This window comes from Myripristis murdjan, chromosome 17 (genome assembly GCF_902150065.1).
Source record: "Myripristis murdjan chromosome 17, fMyrMur1.1, whole genome shotgun sequence".
NCBI lineage: Eukaryota > Metazoa > Chordata > Actinopteri > Holocentriformes > Holocentridae > Myripristis > Myripristis murdjan.
Genome location: NC_043996.1, coordinates 31,528,207 through 31,547,577, shown reverse-complemented (window position 1 = coordinate 31,547,577; position 19,371 = coordinate 31,528,207). Strand labels below are relative to the sequence as shown.

Below are 19,371 nucleotides of genomic sequence, written 5' to 3'. Positions count from 1 at the left end.
TTCCTGTCTCTGCCCGCTGTACGTTATCGAGCATTATTACTCGGCCTTGTTGAACTCTGATTGACCATTGAATGCTTCCTGTCTCCTATTATTTCTGCATAACAGGCAGCTGCATCATATCTAATCAAATCACTCGAGCAGTTACGCAATCTGGTTGATTTTGCCGATCGCTAATCACATTTCACTGGTGCCAGTCAATTGGCTTGTGCCTGGATGGCATTACTGGACCGAGACACGGGGGAGGGTTTTCCTGTCTTCGTTTTAAGTGTTCCTTTTCTTTTTTCTTTTCTTTTTTTTTTTTTTGCTTTGAGCCCTGGTTAGCGTCTGAAGCGTCTGCAGGGAAACGGGATGAGAACAGAGGACGGGGTCAAAGGGCACGAGGAGCCGGACGAGAAAAGAAACGAGCAGAACGAAAGCAGCAGCCCCGCTTTGTGCTTTCACTCTTCATTCACTTCACTCAGGGTTTATTTTGCAATAATGACCGGTTCACTGTGCATCAGAAGCACCAAGGGGGCAAAAAAAAAAAAACCCCGACAAAAAAAGCGTAAAGAGTATTTAGAGTTTGAAACAGCATAATTATTTACACTTATTGATTTCAAAGCAGTGCAAGTAGGGAGGCGTGGTGGAGTTTATTGGGCAGAGGCTCGCTCTGCATCATTTAACAAACGCTCGGCTGTGTTTATTTCCCTCAGCAGGTTTTATTGACTGGAGCTGCAGCTTTTTTTATTCCATCTGTCGGCGCTGGCTGCTGTCGGAGCGGCAGAAAGGCTTTTTATATTCCTGGTTGAAATTTGCTGACCGTGCACGCTTTGGCTCCGGCCCTCGTCTGATCACAGAGAGGATGCTCCTCCATGAACCGTCTTTACGATTTTTGCCAACAAAGTTCATGACAAAGCCAAGGAAAAAAAACAAAAAAAAAACAACCATCCTGTGCCATGATGGTGTTTGAATCTGTGAATGCGTTTCTTTTTTTCGTGTCGGTGAACAGATTCAGACACAGCAGCAGGTGTTTTGTGTCACAGTAATCCGCTCAGATTTTAGTCTCCGAGCTGCTTTTTTTTTTTTTTTTTTTTCTCCTTCAGCGTTCAGAAAACTTTTCTGTCAGTGTTGGATTGATGCACATGACTGATATCATCCTTCTCATTGATTCACAGTTCATTTTCTGAGGAAAAGCGTAAAGTTCAAAGACAGAAAAACAGGAAAATGTTGATGTATCCAGACTAAAGCAGTGAGTTGGACACATTTTCACTGGCTAACATAAGGTTTAATGTGGTTGATTCATTAAATTTGACCAACATACTGTGACTAAAATATGACAACATGTAAAGGCTGTTTTCGTATTTCTGACGAAATGTAAGTTTTATGGAAATTAACTGCCTCGTTTCACATCTATACGTCTCCACTGGCAGCTCGGAGCAGCCAGCACATCAGGTCCAGCGCTACAAAACATCCAATAACATCCACCTGCTTTGTGGATTTTTCAAAAACAGTGGCACAGCGGGCACTGGAACTCAGCCACACCAATTAGGACTCAAGTGTGTAGGTAAAATAGCAGCATCTGAAAATAGTCTACACGAGATAGGGAAAAAAAGTGCATACTGCCCTTACCGAGATGAAAAGATGCAGCATCATCACCACCCTCAACCACAATGACATCATCATCATCATCATCATCACATTATCAGCAGCAAAATAAAAATAGGAAGAAAGGTAAGAATAAGAATACCAGCCAAGAATAAGGATAAACAGTCATGCATTCAAAAAAGAAATGGCTGTAGGGATGAAAGATGCGAGTGTGTGTGTTGTGTGAGCTCCTAAAACATCGATAATACACACTGAACATGTGGAGCCTTGCCCAGTAATGCTGTGGCAGGTCTCAGCTTCCACCTGCTGTTGGTGTCTGTGACGCCGGCGAAGAGGCGGAGGATGGACGGAGGCCAGGCTTCATGAGAGGAGCTCTGCACACACAGGAAACCTTTTATTTTTTTTTCATGTATTAATCCTTTATTTAGCCAGGAAGGCCCCGCTGAGATACAAGCTCGACACAATGAGGCTCACATGAGAAAACAGTTTGACACGATGGGAGACAGAAACAACACAGGGGAGAAACTGAAAGCAGAGACTTTCCTGAGCCCGACTGGAGCTGCCAAATCTGATATTTGAACTCGAGCCTTATGCTGTTTTTTGCAGTTATGCCTATTCCATATGAATAAATAATAATAAACTTTATTTGTATAGCACTTTTCAAAACATAGTAACAGAGTGCTTTACATAACAAGTAAAAATGATGCACACCGTCAGGTTAAAAATGGAAATTAGAAACATAAAAAATAAACATAATAAATCGTGGAACATGACGGCGTATTAGTGCCATAGAAGGAAGAAAAAAAATACGGAGCTGGGGGAGGAGGGGTTAAAAAAAAAAAAAATGTTTTAAAAAGAATTTATGAGATTAAAATGGTAAATTTTACAAGAAAAAAAACTCACAAATTTATCAGAAAAAAACTCAGAAATTCTGATATTAAAGTGGTAAATTTATGACAAAAAAAAAAAAACTCACAAATTTATGAGGAAAAAAAATCTGAGAGTATAAAGTCACAAATTTACAAGAAACAACTTGGAAAAATATTTTTTATTATACTGTGGGATTTAGTAACAATCCTGTATTTTTCTGTCTTTATGGTTTTATTAATTTCCTTTATTAATTTCTTATTTTAATACCTTATTTAATTTTTTTTGATCTCCAGTGTGTTTTCCATTGTCGTCTCAGCTTGTTTGTACTGTAAACTCCTCCGCCACCACTGGAAAGCTCTTTGGCTCGACTGCTGCTGTTTTTCAATGAGCCTTAGAAATAAAAGTGACTTGACTGAACAAGAGAGCGCCCTGACACAGATGTAAATTCCACGTATACAAAATAGATTTTAGTCGTGACAAAACCAAACCCTTGGACGCAGACTGAATTTGTAAGGCACATATTTTCATAATTCATACCTCTATTGTCTTGTGAATTAATCCCTCTCCTGAGAACTGAGCAACTGTAGCTGACCCAGTTTCCTCTCGGGGATTAATTAAGGATTTCAGATTTTTATTACGGCCCCACACCCCGGTGCATTGTGGGACCCCATCAGGCTCGGGTCGGGCGTCTGTACCTGCTGGAGTCAAAGTGGTTTCCGTTGCAGGGAGTGACATTTCATTTTGAAAGTCCAACATTTACAGTGAGCACTGCCTCAAGTTTGATCCTCTCATTAGTACAAGCCCATTATCGACGCCCACTAGAGGTTTTTTTTTTTTTTTTTTTTTTTGACAGCAGGTTAAAGCTGGAGTCCACCTGCAGTTTTAAACACAGCTCTTACATTTAGTCAATAACAGCCCGACAGCGCCATTAATATCGATGGCCACTTTTGGCCCCTTTTTATGAAAAACAATCTAATCATGACATTGTAAAGCGGCGCAGCAACTCGAGGTGAAATTTAATTGAACGCAGCAGCCAGGATCCATTTCTTAATGCAGCGCCGCCGTGCCAGGACCTCCGAGCCGGCGTCCATTTCCTAATGCAGCCGCGCCGTGCCAAGATTTACACCGTCAGAGTCCATTTCCTAATGCAGCCGCCCCGTGCCAGCAGGGCCGCACGCAGCCGCTCAGCCACCACTATTTATAACAGGTACACTCATTATTACCAGCACGGCCATGCATCCCGGCTCACACAACACACACTCGCATTATCTGTCCACCCGACATGTGACAGAGTCAAACACGGGATAAAAAAGGCTTTAAATCCTTTTATCGAAGTGCAAGTATCAACTCCGTAATATAAAAATACTCCATTAAAAGTGCATTTCTTCATATTCCTTCAGTAAAAATGAAGCAGTATTCAGAGTTCACTATTTCACGAGTAGTTTGATGTTGCAGCTCTAACTGTTGGCTAGTTTATGGAAATAACAGGTTAATATTTCTTTTTTAATAAAAGGAAATACAAAAAAGTTCTGGTTTACGATAATATGATGCAGTTTCATTGATATCTAGGCCATGTATTGTAAAGTTGATCAGTTCTGCATTGGATCTCTGTGAGAAAGCCTTAACCTGAGCCTGACTGTAATGAGAGATTTTTGAACATGTTTCTTATATTGTCATTATTCTTGTGTTTGTCATGAGAGATTTGCAGTCCTCTGGTGGTGTAAATGCTGATAAAGAAGCTTTTTTTTTTTTTTCACTTTTTCTGGGTTATTTTGCATGAAAATCATCGATGAAAATGATCAAATCTAAAGCACAACATGTCAGGTGTCAGCAGCCTCCGGCGAAATAATGCTGGCATCAACATTATAACTTTGACAAAACCCAAAAGAGTTACATAAGCGCTTGCTTGGTGTTGGGTGAGTGTGCAGAAATAGCTAACGTGGTGTTGCTGTGTCTCTGCTCTCTCCACAGACGCCGGCTCCGGCTCCGGAGATGGAGAAGGTAGGAGTTACTTTCCACTCTTGGTTATTTAAAGCCGACATCTGCAACCTTAATTTCCACCTTCACTCGCTGTTTTGTTTCAAGACACGCAACATGAAGCGCTCGTGCTGTGCTGCAAACACGGCTCCACATTAACACCGCCCACCTCGCCCAGCGCTGTCATGGCATTTTCTTCAAAAACAACCCTGCTATTATCTCTCAGCTCAGTTTGACTCCATTCACTGTGTAATGTGTCTAAATACATGATTAACACCGTGTTTCCCATTGTGTTGGCACTGACAGACTATAATATCACATTTATAATCCTCAGAAAACGAACCCTCTGCTGTACAGCCCTCACCTGACAACACCACACCTGTAGTAACACAGCACACACCTGTAGTAACATAACACACCTGTAGTAACATCACACACCTGTAGTAACATAACACGACTGTAGTAACACATCTGTAGTAACATAACACACCTGTAGTAACACACCTGTAGTAATATAACACCTGTAGTAGCACTTGTAGTAACATAACACACCTGTAGTAACACACCTGGAGCAACATAACACCTGTAGCAACACACCTGTAGTAACATAACACACCTGTAGTAACACACCTGTAGTAAGATAACACACCTGTAGTAACACCTGCAGTAACATAACACACCTGTAGTAACATAACACACCTGTAGTAACACACCTGTAGTAACATAACACACCTGTAGTAACACCTGCAGTAACATAACACACCTGTAGTAACATAACACACCTGTAGTAACGTAACACACCTGCAGTAACATAACACACCTGTAGTAACATAACACACCTGTAGTAATATAACCACACCTGTAGTAACACCTGCAGTAACATAACACACCTGTAGTAACATAACACACCTGTAGTAACAGCTGTAACAATATAACTATACCTGTAATACTATACCATAGCCCTGTAATAACATAACTACACCTTTAACACCTCTAGTGATAGGTGTTAAAGGTGTGTGTGTGTGTGTGTGTGTGTGTGTTGGGGGTTCTTTACTGAGTTCAAAATGACATTGACTTCAATTGGTAAAAAAAAAAATGTCACTACATTTTGAAGGTAAAAGGAGGAAGAAGAAAGAAAGAAAGAAAAGGAAGAAAGAAAGAATCTTTATTGTTTGTTGTTTACAAAGGGCACCTGAACTAATTGAATCATCTCGGTGTGTATTTCAAATCCACCTGATCCACAGTGTAACTCAGACAGCTTCAGAGTCGCTGGAAGGTTTATTTTTTTCAGGCCAGGCTAACGACTCCCATAGACTTCAGGTCTTTATGCTAAGCTAACAGGAAATGCTACCCATAGGAAGTGAGCCGCTGGACGTCCAGAGGTGGAAATGGTGTCCAACATCTGGTCTCAGTCTGGGGATTTTGCCCAAAAACGTTGGAGTATTCCTTTAAAGGACCTAAATGTCCTCACATAGTCATGTCTTACTGAGGTTTATGCTTGTTGCTATGGCAGCCAAACACAACAGCAGCTGATGAATTGCCACAGAGCTCCTGGTTACATACAGTATGAGAGGCTTCATGAGTGTATAAATGTTGAGCTGTTAATTCTCCGGCTGTTATTGTTTGAGTAAGAGCGTCGGAGCGTCTCGTCGTCCGGCTCAGGTCAATATGCGGCTGAATCAAAAACCACCAGGGAGCTGCACCGCTGCCTTCCACCGTCTTTTATCGTATTTCATTGTCTGTCCTCTGCAGTCTCTCACCTCCCAGGCAGAATATTAAGTCCTTCAATAACAGGCTTGGAGGAGCTTCCCTGTCCCTGCATTAACTCCTCTCTGGAGCAGGTATTGATGTTGTGTGTCCCACGGGACCCGAGCCGAATGCACCACCGAGCCTCGCCGCCAACTCTGGCAACAGAGACATTTTGAGACCATCTGTATGCGGCGGACGCGCTGTTTGTTGTTTAATATGGCTGCTGGGGGTTTTTAATTGGAGGCAGCCGCTGGGGAGAAGCTATCTCCACCATCTGCATGTGGCTCGGCTTCAGCTGACTCGGCGATCCACTAATTCCCCCGTGGGCGAGCGGCCGGGCCGCCCAGATAAATTATCGGATGTGATTTGAGCTCAGTGTTCAGAGGCCGCGCGTGTGTGTAGTGTGTTTGTCTTCTTCTGTCCAAATGCATGATATATCAGCCAATTTTCTTGCATGATAAATAATTATTTTCTCATTTTGGCGCATGTATTTGGGAAATTTGCCAGTTGGTTTGTAACAGGTTTCAGGGGTTTAAAGCCCTATTCACACGGGACTAATTTTACTTTAGGATGTCTGGTGATTTGTAATAATTACAGAGATTCATAGTAATTTTAATCCAATGGAAATCTGCTGTGTCTGTCATGTGTAAGGGAAAAATTCCTGCTCACATTACATCCTGTGTTTTGATGAAGGCAGAGGAGCCCTGGTGATATAAAACATTCTGATTTTCCCCTAAATATTCCCTTATTCCCTTCAAAGTTGTGGAAAAAAAAAAAAAAATATATATATATATATATATTCTCCATATTGCAGGACAGAGTCACATCCATATTGTGCCTCTGGTGGCTGCAGCTTCACTGAGGCTCCATCACTCTGATACAGAGGGAAATATTCAGAGCCAAGATGCCGTTGTTGTATGGCTGCAGAATCACATCACACAGAAAAGATCTGCATGTCTGGTGCATCATTTTAGACACATTTCCCTGGAATTCAGCAGCTCATGTTTGGCATCTTTGGAAACCTCAGGATCTCTGCTAGAATTTAAAATAAAGGTCTGAGGATTCGAAAAAGCTCGGCCGATGAAGAAACCACTTGGAGCGTCAGGGTTGAAGATAATAATAATCAAGTGAACTTATATGTATATTTGGGGAATTTTTTGGCATCTTGATTTCCACCTGACAGAATTGGTTTTGTTTACTCAGCACAGGCGTCAAAGGGTGGTCAGGTGCCAGTTTCAGACCAGGGACTCAAGTTTGGATGTAAATGATGTAAATGATGTTTGCTAGTACACAGGTTTGTGTTTCTGTTGACAGGAAAATGCACCTGTGATTGATGATGTGTATTTTGGTGTCTGTTTTCATACAGCAGACACTGTGATGCCCAAGACAAATTTCCTCTGGGACAATAAAGTCTTTCTTATCTTCTGTGCGTGACAAACAGCCGGGCTCCTTAACGCCACAAAGCTGCGGGGTAACACTGAACCTCTGAACTGAAGCATCAGAGCTTTCAAGAAGCCCCTGCTTGACTTCTAATCGACCCGCTTTCTGTGCAACACTGGTGTTGTTAGAGTTTCAAAAATCACACAAGAAAATAGTTGTTATAATTATACTAATCTCCTTCAGCTGACACCTCATTAGCCTTCTGTGAGACCCCGAAGTCCGCCGGCTTCTCCAGCGTTGTGTGTGTTTCTCTGTGTGCGACTGGATGTGCATGTGGCTTTGTGTGAATGCATCAGAGGCAAGGAGGAGGAATTGGCTGCGTTTCTAAGAAATGATATGAGCCGAGGCGCGAGCTGTGCAGCAGAAAGCGAGCGTCTCCGATCAGCATGCTCGGTTTGTAATTGAAATGATGGAAACGATGAGGCGATGAGATCTCACAGCAGAATTAAGCTTCGCATTCGGTTCTGGTCGACCAGTTATCTGAAATTAGGTGATTCTGGGGGAAATGCCCTCGTGCCGGACATTATCCTGAAAATCGTGAGTTTAGTGATGCTCTGTAACTAGCTTGAGCCTTGAAAAACAGATTAAAAGCGATCTCGGGGGGAAAGTCATGCTGTGATAATGTAAGCGTGCAGAGAAAAGCCTCTGCCTGGATGACGCACAGCATGAGGGAACAAGTCCAGGCTCAAATGTGTCACGTGTCAGAGGTTGTTTTTTTTTTTATTCAGCTGTGCATGTACATCAATGCCAGATGCAGATGTGCTTGCCAATTACCAGCAACAGTCACACAGATAATGTATGCAGCGGAACAGAACGAGCGTGCAGGTGATTTTATGCGCATAAGTCAAACCCATTTGACGATAATATCAGCAGGTACAGAGTGTTCTGTTCTCCAAGTGATATTTTTATGTCTGATTATATTATTCAGAGGCACTGTTTCCAGAGGCCTGTGAGGGGTTTTCAGGCATCCTTGAGGTAGTTCCAGAGATCTTTGGGGAGGTTCCAGGAGTCCCTGAAGGGGTTTCAGAGGTCCTCAATGGGACCCAGACAGGTTTCAGATCTCCTTGAGTGTGTTCCAGGGGTCTTTTAGGGATTTGGGGTGTCTTTCAGGGGGTTCCAGTCGTCCCATATGGGGTTTCAGATGTCCTTGAGCTTGTTCTAGGGTTCCTTTGGGGCACGCCAAGGGTCTAGGCAGGGTTCCAGAGATCCATGAGTTTGTTCCAGGGGTCCTTGAAGGGGTTTCAGAGTTCAAAATGGGTGTCACAGGTCGCTGGGGTTGGTTCTTTGGGGGTTTCAGGGGTCTCTGATGAGATTGCAGAGGTCCCTGAGGGGGTTTCAAAGATCCTCAATTGTGTTCAAGGTGTCTAGACAGGGTTTCAGATCTTCTTGCACATGTTCCCAGAGTGCTTGAGGGATTCTAGGTGTCAGGGGGTACAGGGGGTTCCAGTGGTCCTTGAAGGGGTTTCAGAAGTCCAAAAGGGGTTTCAGCAGTCCATAAGGTTTTGAGATTTTGAGTTCTTAAGGGTATTTCAGGGGGCTTTGAGGAGGTTCCAACAGTCCCTAAAGAAGTTTCAATGGGCCTCAAGGGTGTTCCAGGGGTCTTGACACAGTTCCAGGGTTCTGTGAGGTTGTACCAGCTCTCCTTGAGGGTGTTAAGGAGGCCTCTGGGAAGGTTCCACAGGTCCTTCAGGTTGTTCCAAGGCTCCTTCATGTTGTTCCACAACTTAAGGGTATGATACCGAGTCTTTGACTGGGGCAGCTGACAGATGTGTGTGAACAACAGAGTGAATGTGGAAGAACGCGATGCTGAAAACAAATTTGAATGTTCTAGAAAACTGTTTTAGAGACACTGCCAGTAACAGCGCTAGAAAGATCTGAATCTAGAAAGATTTCATATCATGGTGGTACTGAATCCTGAAGTATATACTGTATTGTGTAATGAATTGCATCATGAGATGAGTGCATCATCTCATCCCAAATTTTTAGGGTTTGTTGAGGCACTGCAGAAAATCTCCATATTACCAAGTCATTGAGTTTTATCATCAGAGTTCATTTTTTTTCCTTCCAACAAGGTAAAAAAAAATCCTGCCAGAATTTAGAATTCAAATGTTCTTGATCCTAGTGGGCTGATCTGTCTTATTTCACCCTGTTTCAACATATTGATATATGAATATGTATAAATATATATACATATCCACTTTAAAGATACAAGAAAGATATATAGACTGTTAGAATGGGACACAAACAACCCCTTAGAGACAGAAAAAAAAAATCTCACTCCAAATAAAATTTAGTTATTTCACACATTTCAGTTCAAATTCCAATTGAAAGCAAAACATTATTATCATATGCAAATAAACAGACATGTCACACATTCTATGAACACAAATCTTTTACTGTCCCCTATCCAGAAAATGAGATAAATAACTAATAATCCTTTCTTGGCCTGTTTTTGGTAGAAATAATAAGATATACTGTACGTAAACTGAATACTAGTCATTTGGATTTGGTTCTCTCTCTTTGATTTTATGCTGCCAAATCATTCTCTCCTTCTACTTCTTGAATCATGAATCTTGGTAATCACATTTGAAGGTACAAAAATCCACAGGTGAGAGGCAGGTTGAAGCCGTCAGCAGCCAAACGTGGCGTGGCGCCGGCCAACCCGCTGCCAGGCGGGAGCGAGCCCGCCGCAGACCCTCGTCTATCGATCAGCAGCCTCACGGCGCTCTGCACGCCCGATACATCCACACCCAGCAGGCCAATCTGTCAGCCAGCACGCTCACACACACACACACACACACACACGCAGGCTCACACTTCCACTGCAACAAATGTTCAGCCTCACAAGTCACTTCATCACACTGTCACTCTTAAAATGTTGTTTTTCCCTGAAACAAGTGAGAGGAAATCTGGCGACAGGGTGAAATATGTCTTCACTTAACTTAATTGTTATGCAACTCCGCTTGTTTCAAGGGCGTTGAGCGCGCATCGTTTCAAGAAATTATTTATTTCAGAGGATATTCATGTAGCAAGTGAAGTTGCACTGGAAACAAGGGACTTTCTCATCTATCTCATCCAGCTGGCGCATATTTTTTCACTTGTCTGAGGGGGGGAAATGAAAAAAGGCAGAGGATTTTAAGGCTGAATATGGGATGAAATGACTTGCTCAAATGGACACTTTTTGCAGTGGGCAGGCTGGCTATTTCATTTCATGCCATTTGATGTGGATTAATTGCAATCCCCCCTGGTAGGAGGGAGCTTTTCCTCTATTACATTACGAAATTACACTTGATGAATCATGAAATGGACCCTTGATGAAAGGCGCCCAGTCATTTGCACATGGATAATTCCTGCAGCTCTCTGATATTTGATTTCAGGTTGTGACCGCCTTTGCCACCGGAAAATGAACGTTCCCATGCTAGATCGTATTAAACACATCCCCAGTAATAGCAGTGATAATAATAGTCATGATCGTAATGTGTTGCTTTGTCTCTGCCTGGCTGATACGGTTCAGAAATCACATCCGGCCTCGGCTAATACAGCGGGTGAGCGAGCCGTGTCGCTCGCCCGCCCACCGCCGATGGTCTCACTGTCAGGCAGAGCATTTTGGGAAATGGCGTTGTTAGTAGGCGTTTGTTTAAAAATGGTACGCTGGCACACAGCGGAACCAAATCACACGGGGGGGAGCTGCATGTTTTTGGAAATGAAATCAGCGTGTGAGCCAGCGTGAGAGAGGAGAGTGAAAATAGAAGAAGAGACGGTGTTATGTGTGGCAGGGAAAACTTTGTGTGCGACATCTCGTGGTTAGGAGAGCGGAAACAGTGCAGGTGCAGCGAGGAGATGGGATTAAAAAAAAAAGAAATTTTAAAAAAGTCAAAAGAATGAGGAGTAATCACAGTTGAGCCAGATGGGAGGGGGGTATTCTCTGAGATTAAGGAAGCAAATTTACCTGACAAAAAAAATTCTGTCATATCTAACTCCAGCTATAACTCCAATGGAAGTTATATATCTATATCTATATATCTATATCTATAGATATATAGATATATATATGTGTGTGTGTGTGTGTGTGTGTGTGTGTGTGAATATACACTCCTGATCAAAATCTTAAGACCAGTTGGGAAATTGCAAGAATTTACATTTTGCACTGTTGGATCTTACGAAGGTTCTAAGTAGAGCTTCAACATGCAAAAAGAAGAAATGGGAGTGAGACAAAAAAAAAAAAAAAAAAATTGAGTTAGCAATTTACTGTAAACAACCATTAAACTGAAATAGGCTGTTCATCAGCTGATCAAAAGTTTAAGACCACAGCCTTTAAAAGCCCAAATCTTGGCAAAAATGTGGATTCAGTGTCATTTTCTGTCAGGTATCCACACTGTCATGACCTCCTGATGGCAAAGGCAAAAAAGATTTCTGTCTTTGGATTGTTGAGCTGCATAAGCAAGGCCCAACAACAAGGCCCTCACAGCGTGCCATTGCTGCTGAGGTTGGACGCAGTAAGACAGTCATGACTCAGTTTTTTTTTTTTTTTTTCTCACTCCCATTTCTTCTTTTTGTATTCTGAAGCTCTACTTAGAACCTTCTTAAGATCCAACAGTGCAAAATGTAAATTCTTGCAATTTCTCAACTGGTCTTAAGATTTTGATCAGGAGTGTATATAAATGTTGATTCCACTACAGGAGAGACTTTATGGTTTCTGCAATCAGGTAAAAAAAAAAAAAGTGCATACATTGGCATATATCAGCATCTGCAATCGGCGCATCGAGTATCGGAAAAAATCCAGTACCGTGCGTTCCTAACGATTACCCACCTGTTAGTTCCTGTTGTGCTGTCTCCTCCTGTAAAGTGGGGCGTCACAAGGTGTTGTTACTGGATCATTACCAGTTCATTACGTACCGAGGTGGAGTCTGCTGGAGACTGAATCACCGCCTCATCATTACCTGTCCGTCAGCTGCTCGTTCTCTGCCTCCTCAGGTGAAAAGGTGCGTCGTACCGAGAAACTCACAGAGCAGACAGAACGGAGCGGGACACTTTAGGCACAAAATTGGTAACTAATGCACACTTAACGGTGGAATAATGATGCAGTGCTCGGTAACACCACCTTATAATGCACAAATTGACTTTAGGAGACAAAAATAGAAACTAATAGGCGGGTAATAATGAAGTAATGAACTGTTATTGGTTAAGTGCCATTTAACACATTATTTTGAAGTAATCAACAACTGTGCCTTAAGTAAAGGAGCATTTTAAGGCTTCACAGATAACCATGAACAACTATTTACATATTAGTCCATTAACATAATATCTCACAGTGGTTTCTCCATTAACTAATCATGAGCTGCTTTATTAAATTTGATTAGGAGTTACACAAGAACTGCCCGTTAACTAATGTTTTCACCAGCAGTTAGTTCCTCATTTCTTCCCTCAGAAAACATGTCAGTATTTTCAAAACCATGCAAATACATGTTTTATTTGGTTGCAATGCGCTGTGAAGTACTTTTCCATTACCTACACTTCAATTTTCAGAACAAGGAATTCCTAAGAGGCTTTTTGTTCACCTGTCAAGAAGTAAATCAGAGCCTTCAGTCAAATAGAAATGCACTTCAGAAGCTGCACTTTGCTGAGATCTCAAGGTGGAAACTCGGCCTCTGCGGAGATTTTGTCCTTTAAAACAGTTTCGCTCTGAAAATGACGTTTGATCCATTTGAAGAAAGGAACGCCTTGCTTTCCAAAATGATTGACAGAGAAACATTAAGAGAAAATGATGTTGCTTTTTCAGGACAGAAAGCAGCGCAAGTTGACAAGATGAGACAGGACTGGGTTATTTTCTCCAAACGCTGTCCGTGGATGTCACAGTGTAAAGGGAAGCATTCGTGAGACACTGTGGACTGATTGATTCATCCTTCAGTGTGTTGTGTGTGGTCCAACGTGACAAAGTGGTCACACACACAGCGACAGCACAAGTTGTGTGAACAAGCCCAAGCGTGCTTAAAGGGCTAAAGGCTGAGCTAACTTCCCCTCAGGAAGTTTTTGTTCCCTAGGATGGTGATGGAATGAAGTGACCGTCCCAAATGTAACACTGGTGTCCTAGGAAAAAAAAACCTGTCCATCACCAGTGGGTGAAAGCCAACCCCAGATTGTCCACTTGGCATTTTACCAAGTGGACAATCTGCGGTTTGTGATTTTCATAGCTTCCTATTGGATGTCGATCTGGCACCGCGCTGTGCTGTGATTGGCTGGGAGTTCCACACCTGCTGCCCAAAGGCCAATGCGCAGAAGAGTCCCGAGCTCAGCAAAACAACAACATCCAGGCAGAGGGCGGGGACTCTGCAGATACACACACCAACACACACACACACACACCAACACACACTGCTAGTGCCTCACCAGTCATGACTGAGAGGGATTATTTTTGTATGTGAGGCTACACATTTTTTTTTTTTTTTTTTAGGAAACCCTATTTACTCTGCCTTTATAGTGGTGGTTACTCATCAGGAAATGTGCACATTCCTCCAGGCACCGCCGTGTTTTGGGATGCAAAGCACCTCGGTGAGCTGTGATCAAACTCCCCCCCCCCCCACAGGATCATCGTAAGCTGAGGGTGCGCTCCATCTGGATGTGTAGGCGTGCCGTTTCTTATGCAGCGGTGAGGGCGGAGCACAGTGGACCCAAAAGCAGAACCCTGAGGCGAGGTGGTGGGATTAAAGTAGGTGGTTTATTGTAGAGCAGTGGAGTCATGGTCGGTAGAGTAGCGGCAGGCTGGAGGTGCAGCATGTGGTGCAGGAAGCCGGGCCGAGCTGAAGGCCTGCGGGTCCTGAGGTGGGAGCGGCAGGCGGGAGCGGCGAGGGCCAGCAGGGAGACGCAGCAGTGAGTCAGCAGGCACGAGGAAACACTTGGAAATGACTCGTGTGGAGTTTCTTCGGCAGCTGAGCCTTAAGCGGCCCGGAGAGCCGTCGCCACGTGAAGAGGCTGGGCAATCTGGCGAAGCACGGAGGGAGCGCCGGGCTCTGATGCTGCCGAGGAGATGAGTTGATTGGAGTCAGGTGTGATGGTGAAGCAGGAGCCAGGGAGCGGGAGTGAGCCACGCCCATGCCACACACACACACACACACACACAAGTAGAGGAGATAGAGACACAAGGGAGGCAGGACACACAGATAAAACCCTGGGAGATAATTAGAGTCGCAGCCGGAGCCGTGACATCCTGGCTGTTCCACCGACTGTGTGACTGGAGCTGTGAAAACAAACAGTGAATGAGGATTTATTGGCTCCTCATCAAAGCCAAACTTCACAATCCTCCTCATGCTGCTGCAGCGTCGTCATGGTGATCCAACGGCAGTCTCACCATGATTTATCTAGAATATGTGCGGTCGGGTCGGGGCGGCAGGTCGTGTGCCGGTCAGGATTTGGAGCGCGGTCGATCATCAGGGAAGCGACGAGTTTAATCCCACATGGATTAAAAATCCAGATAAAAGTGAGCTGTGAAGCTGAGCCGTGCTCAGGTGCTCGGTTCTCCTCTCAGCTCTCTCTTCAGGTGGTAATTTCCGCCTCTGACACATTTTAATTGTGAATTGTATCACAGTGGTGCCTGTCAGCTCGCCCCCTGGTGGTCTTAGCTCCACAGATGCATGCTTTCAGGTTTTATTTAGACTGCAGGCAAATCATTATTTGTTTCTCAGATCAGATCAGATACTGTCCACACTGTTATTTGAAAGTGATCAGATTTGTGTGTCCACGCATCACCAGTGTGTCTGAATGAGTTGCTGTGGTAACGATGTAGGTGTCAGTAATTACGTACGCTGATGATGTGGTTTTCTATTTTAGTGTCTGTTGCTCTCGGTGTTGCTCCTCCATGTTGCAGCAGGGATTCTGCTCAGCTGATCTGATGCACTTTGTCGTTGTTGTGAGTTGCGTTCTCAGTGACATAAAAGACACTTTGACATCCAATTTGAGCAGCCAGAGCGTCTGGACTGAGGTGCATCGGTAGAAATGATTGGAATCGCACTTCAACCCACCTACGAATGTGGTTGGGATCTGATCTATAATATTGCATTTCATGTCTTGTTGTTGTTGTTGTTGTTGTTTTTTGTCGTCTAGACTTTCTAAAATCCATCTGTATACAACCTGGATATGAAAAAAAAAAACAAACAAACAGATTTGGGCAGGCAGTCTGAACAAGGCCTTATTTAGCTTTTCACAGCACGGTGCAAATAAAGAGTGGTGCTTCACACCTGTGACACTGTTTGTCCTTGTTAGTTTGTCTTGTTGCACCGATGTTACGTGTGATGGGACTAAAGCACAGTTGGAGTGCAGGTCAGTGACCCACAATGCAACACGTCCAAAACACAAGGTGTGTAGTTTGGAGTAGACACACACCTGCTGCTGTTGAAAATATCTGAAAAAAAAAACCAAAACAAAAACAAAACAAAACCTGCAAGCACATTCAAAATGCATCCGTGGTGATTACAGCCTCAAACTGTTTAACATGCCCAGTATTGTTTCTGCTGGTAAACCCAAACGTCCTGCTCATCTCATCTCATCTCTCGGTCTCTCTTGCAGAGTACGAAGGCTCAGGCTCTGACGTCGGGAAGAAGTTCACCAAGTGCGGCACGTGCAAATACGGAGCGGAGTGCGACGAAGACTCCGAGGACGTCTGGTGAGCCTCTGACCTTTAACCCTGCTCTCATTACAAAGTGAACATGCATGCAGCTCCCTTGATTCAACAAAGGTGGGTGCACTTTGAACCGGCATTTACCTCGCTGTCAGGATGGGGTCAGATCGAGAGTGTCTGTCTCTACAATGCACTCTCTAATAATAGTCCAGTCATTTTATGAAAAAAAAACAGGACAGATTGCAAGAGAAGCAAACTCAACTGATTTTGTATCCTAAGTTTGTCCTGAGGGAGGGAAAAAAGTCCCAAGGAATCCCATTGGTGGAAAGTTTTGAAAATCACCTCTATATGACCATATAATACCAAAAAACACCCTTTTTAACACACAGGTGAATGGAGTTCAAAATTTGACTTTCAGATATCACTATAAAAATTCACAGGTTGATTACACACACAAAGACAAGAAAAAAAGTCAATTACAAGTTCTTTGAATTCACTGTTATATAGTAGCCTAACCTTTTAATTCAAAGTTACTATATATATAGTAACCTTTTAATTCACTGTTTAAATATCTGTTTTGGCATTTATTCCAATTAACGCATATCAAATCAGATAATGTGTGATATGCATGTGTAAACAGAATAATTCGAAGAGTTTGCTTCTCTTGCAGTTTGTCCTAGGTTGACCCCAATTTTGGCCTAAAATTACTGGACTATAAAGTCACAACACCTTACAAAAAAAAAAAAGATTTTGGTCAGCTCTCTGTGAAAAATAAAATTGATGAGTTTATATGTCCAGAGGTCGTTGTGAGCGCGTTTTTGTCGGCTAATGATTCGGTGCTGATGCTGATGAGCGCTGTCGAGCTGCTGAATGAAGACACAGTGCGCTCATTGTCCTGCCTGTTTTCCTCGTACATCTTCCCGGTGTCTTCATTAGGCCTCTCTTTAGTTTTTGGGTGGAGCACCTCCAGCTCCGGGTTCATGAAAACAACCTTGAAAAATGACTCGTCTCCCCAGGTGCATATGCAACATCGACTGCAGCGGCCACAATGAGAACCCCGTGTGCGCCACGGACGGGAACTCGTACAACAACCCGTGTCTGGTCCGGGAGGCGTCGTGCATGAAGCAGGAGCAGATCGACGTCAAACACCTGGGAAGATGCCCAGGTAAGACGCAGCTCTGCGGCCGCGGCTGATCTAAAGCTCTCAGTTTAATGCTCATTAGCTGCAGGGAGGTTAAAGCTGCACCAGGCAAGGCTTTTCTTTTTAAATCACCCGTCTCCTCTCTGTGAATTGCAAAGTGGAGCTGCAGCAGAGGAGGAGGGAGGCCAGTCCCTTGTGAAGTGAACAAGTGGCCTGGCTCTGACTGCCGAGATTAGGTTGCAAAATTAAAGTTATAAGTTAAATCCTGACCTGCCTCCTAAACTGAGCCGGCAGCCGAGCTTCTCGTCAGGAGTTCACTTCAGGTCAGACCTCAGTCAGGATGTAAATCCCGACCTGAACAACATCACATCCTCAGGGTGAGCTTGGTGCCTGCAGGAAGAAGCTAAAATAAAAAGTGTGCGCATCATATTTGTTTAAGTGCTTCATAAACTCTATTGATTCAGTTCCTGCCACAAACAACAAAAGCTGACTTGTTTTAGTTCATTTTCTTTAATGAAATGATCCACAGGCAGAGGGTTCACCAGGTCTGAGTTGAAATGAATGCGGCATCATCATCACACACACAGCCACACACACACCAAAAAATGTCACACCTTTGTCCCCATTTTGTCCACAGCTGTTTAAGCTACCTGTTTAACTGTTTTACATTTCATTTGATTTGATTGATTTTATGTTGATAATATTAGCTTGTTAGCTAGTTAACCAGCTAACCATCTCTGTCCTCAAATCGTGGTATGTGGACCCCTCGAGGTACATTGGGGTACTGCAGGGGCTAAAAAAAAAACCCCAAAACATTTATTTAAAAAACATGACTCATGTAAATTATTATTTCATAGGCTAAAACAATTAGCCTTTGCAATAATAGGTTCAATAAAAATGTTGATGTAAGTTTGATAAACCGTATTTTAGATTCGGTTCCCATTTGTTCACTATGAGAACACAAATCCAGAAAGTGGATCAGTGGTTGAAGCGTAGCAGCGATCCAGCTGGAAACAAGGAGGAAGAAGAGAAGAAGCAGAAACACAAACAAGAGAATCTGCTCAGCATCAGGTTGTTGGTTCACACTGATGGAGCTGGACTGGACCACATTATAGTTTTTTCTACTATTTCTTTTTTTTCACTTGTCAGCAGTTATTTGGCTGAAAAATATTTCAAAGGGGGTGAATTGTTGAAAAAATGTTTGAGAACCACTGACAGAGAACGTTACTGAATGGACCTGCAGACTCAGGACAGCATGCTCCACGATCAGCTCACACACTGACACTCCACCAGACATCCTCCAGTGCTCCTCCAGTCCTCCTCCAGTCCTCCTCCAGTGCTCCTCCAGTGCTCCTCCAGTGCTCCTCCAGTGCTCCTCCAGTGCTCCACCAGTCCTCCAGTGCTCCTCCAGTGCTCCACCAGTCCTCCAGTGCTCCTCCAGTGCTCCTCCAGCATTCCACCAGACATCCTCCAGTGCCCCTCCAGCATTCCACCAGACATCCTCCAGTGCTCCTCCAGCATTCCACCAGACATCCTCCAGTGCTCCTGCAGCATTCCACCAGACATCCTCCAGTGTTCCTCCAGTGCTCCTCCAGTGTTCCTCCAGACATCCTCCAGTGCTCTTCCAGTGCTCCTCCAGTGTTCCTCCAGTGCTCCTCCAGTGTTCCTCCAGTGCTCCTCCAGTGTTCCTCCAGACATCCTCCAGTGCTCCTCCAGTGTTCCTCCAGTGTTCCTCAAATGCTCCTCCAGACATCATCCAGTGTTCCTCCAGTGTTCCTCCAGAAATCCTCCAGTGTTCCTCCAGTGCTCCTCAAGTGTTCCTCCAGTGCTCCTCCAGTGTCCCTCTAGTGCTCCTCCGGGGCTCCTCAAGTGTTCCTCCAGTGCTCCTCCAGTTCTCCTCCAGTGCTCCTCCATGATGGAGAAAGTTGGCTGCTGGTGAATAATTGATGCCACTGCAAAGCCTCCAGTCTGAGGCTGCTGACTGTAAACCTGTAATTCC

The 19,371-nt window shown here is 43.8% G+C and overlaps 1 protein-coding gene across 1 annotated transcript in view; it reads left to right on the top strand.

Annotated features, from left to right (window-relative positions):
• Positions 1 to 19,371, top strand: part of tmeff1a (transmembrane protein with EGF-like and two follistatin-like domains 1a) — a 111,812-nt gene that overhangs the window by 69,548 nt on the left and 22,893 nt on the right. Inside the window, 3 exon segments of the mRNA XM_030075159.1 lie at positions 4,426 to 4,455; positions 16,180 to 16,276; positions 17,248 to 17,396. Of these exon segments, the coding sequence (XP_029931019.1) occupies positions 4,426 to 4,455; positions 16,180 to 16,276; positions 17,248 to 17,396 (276 nt within the window).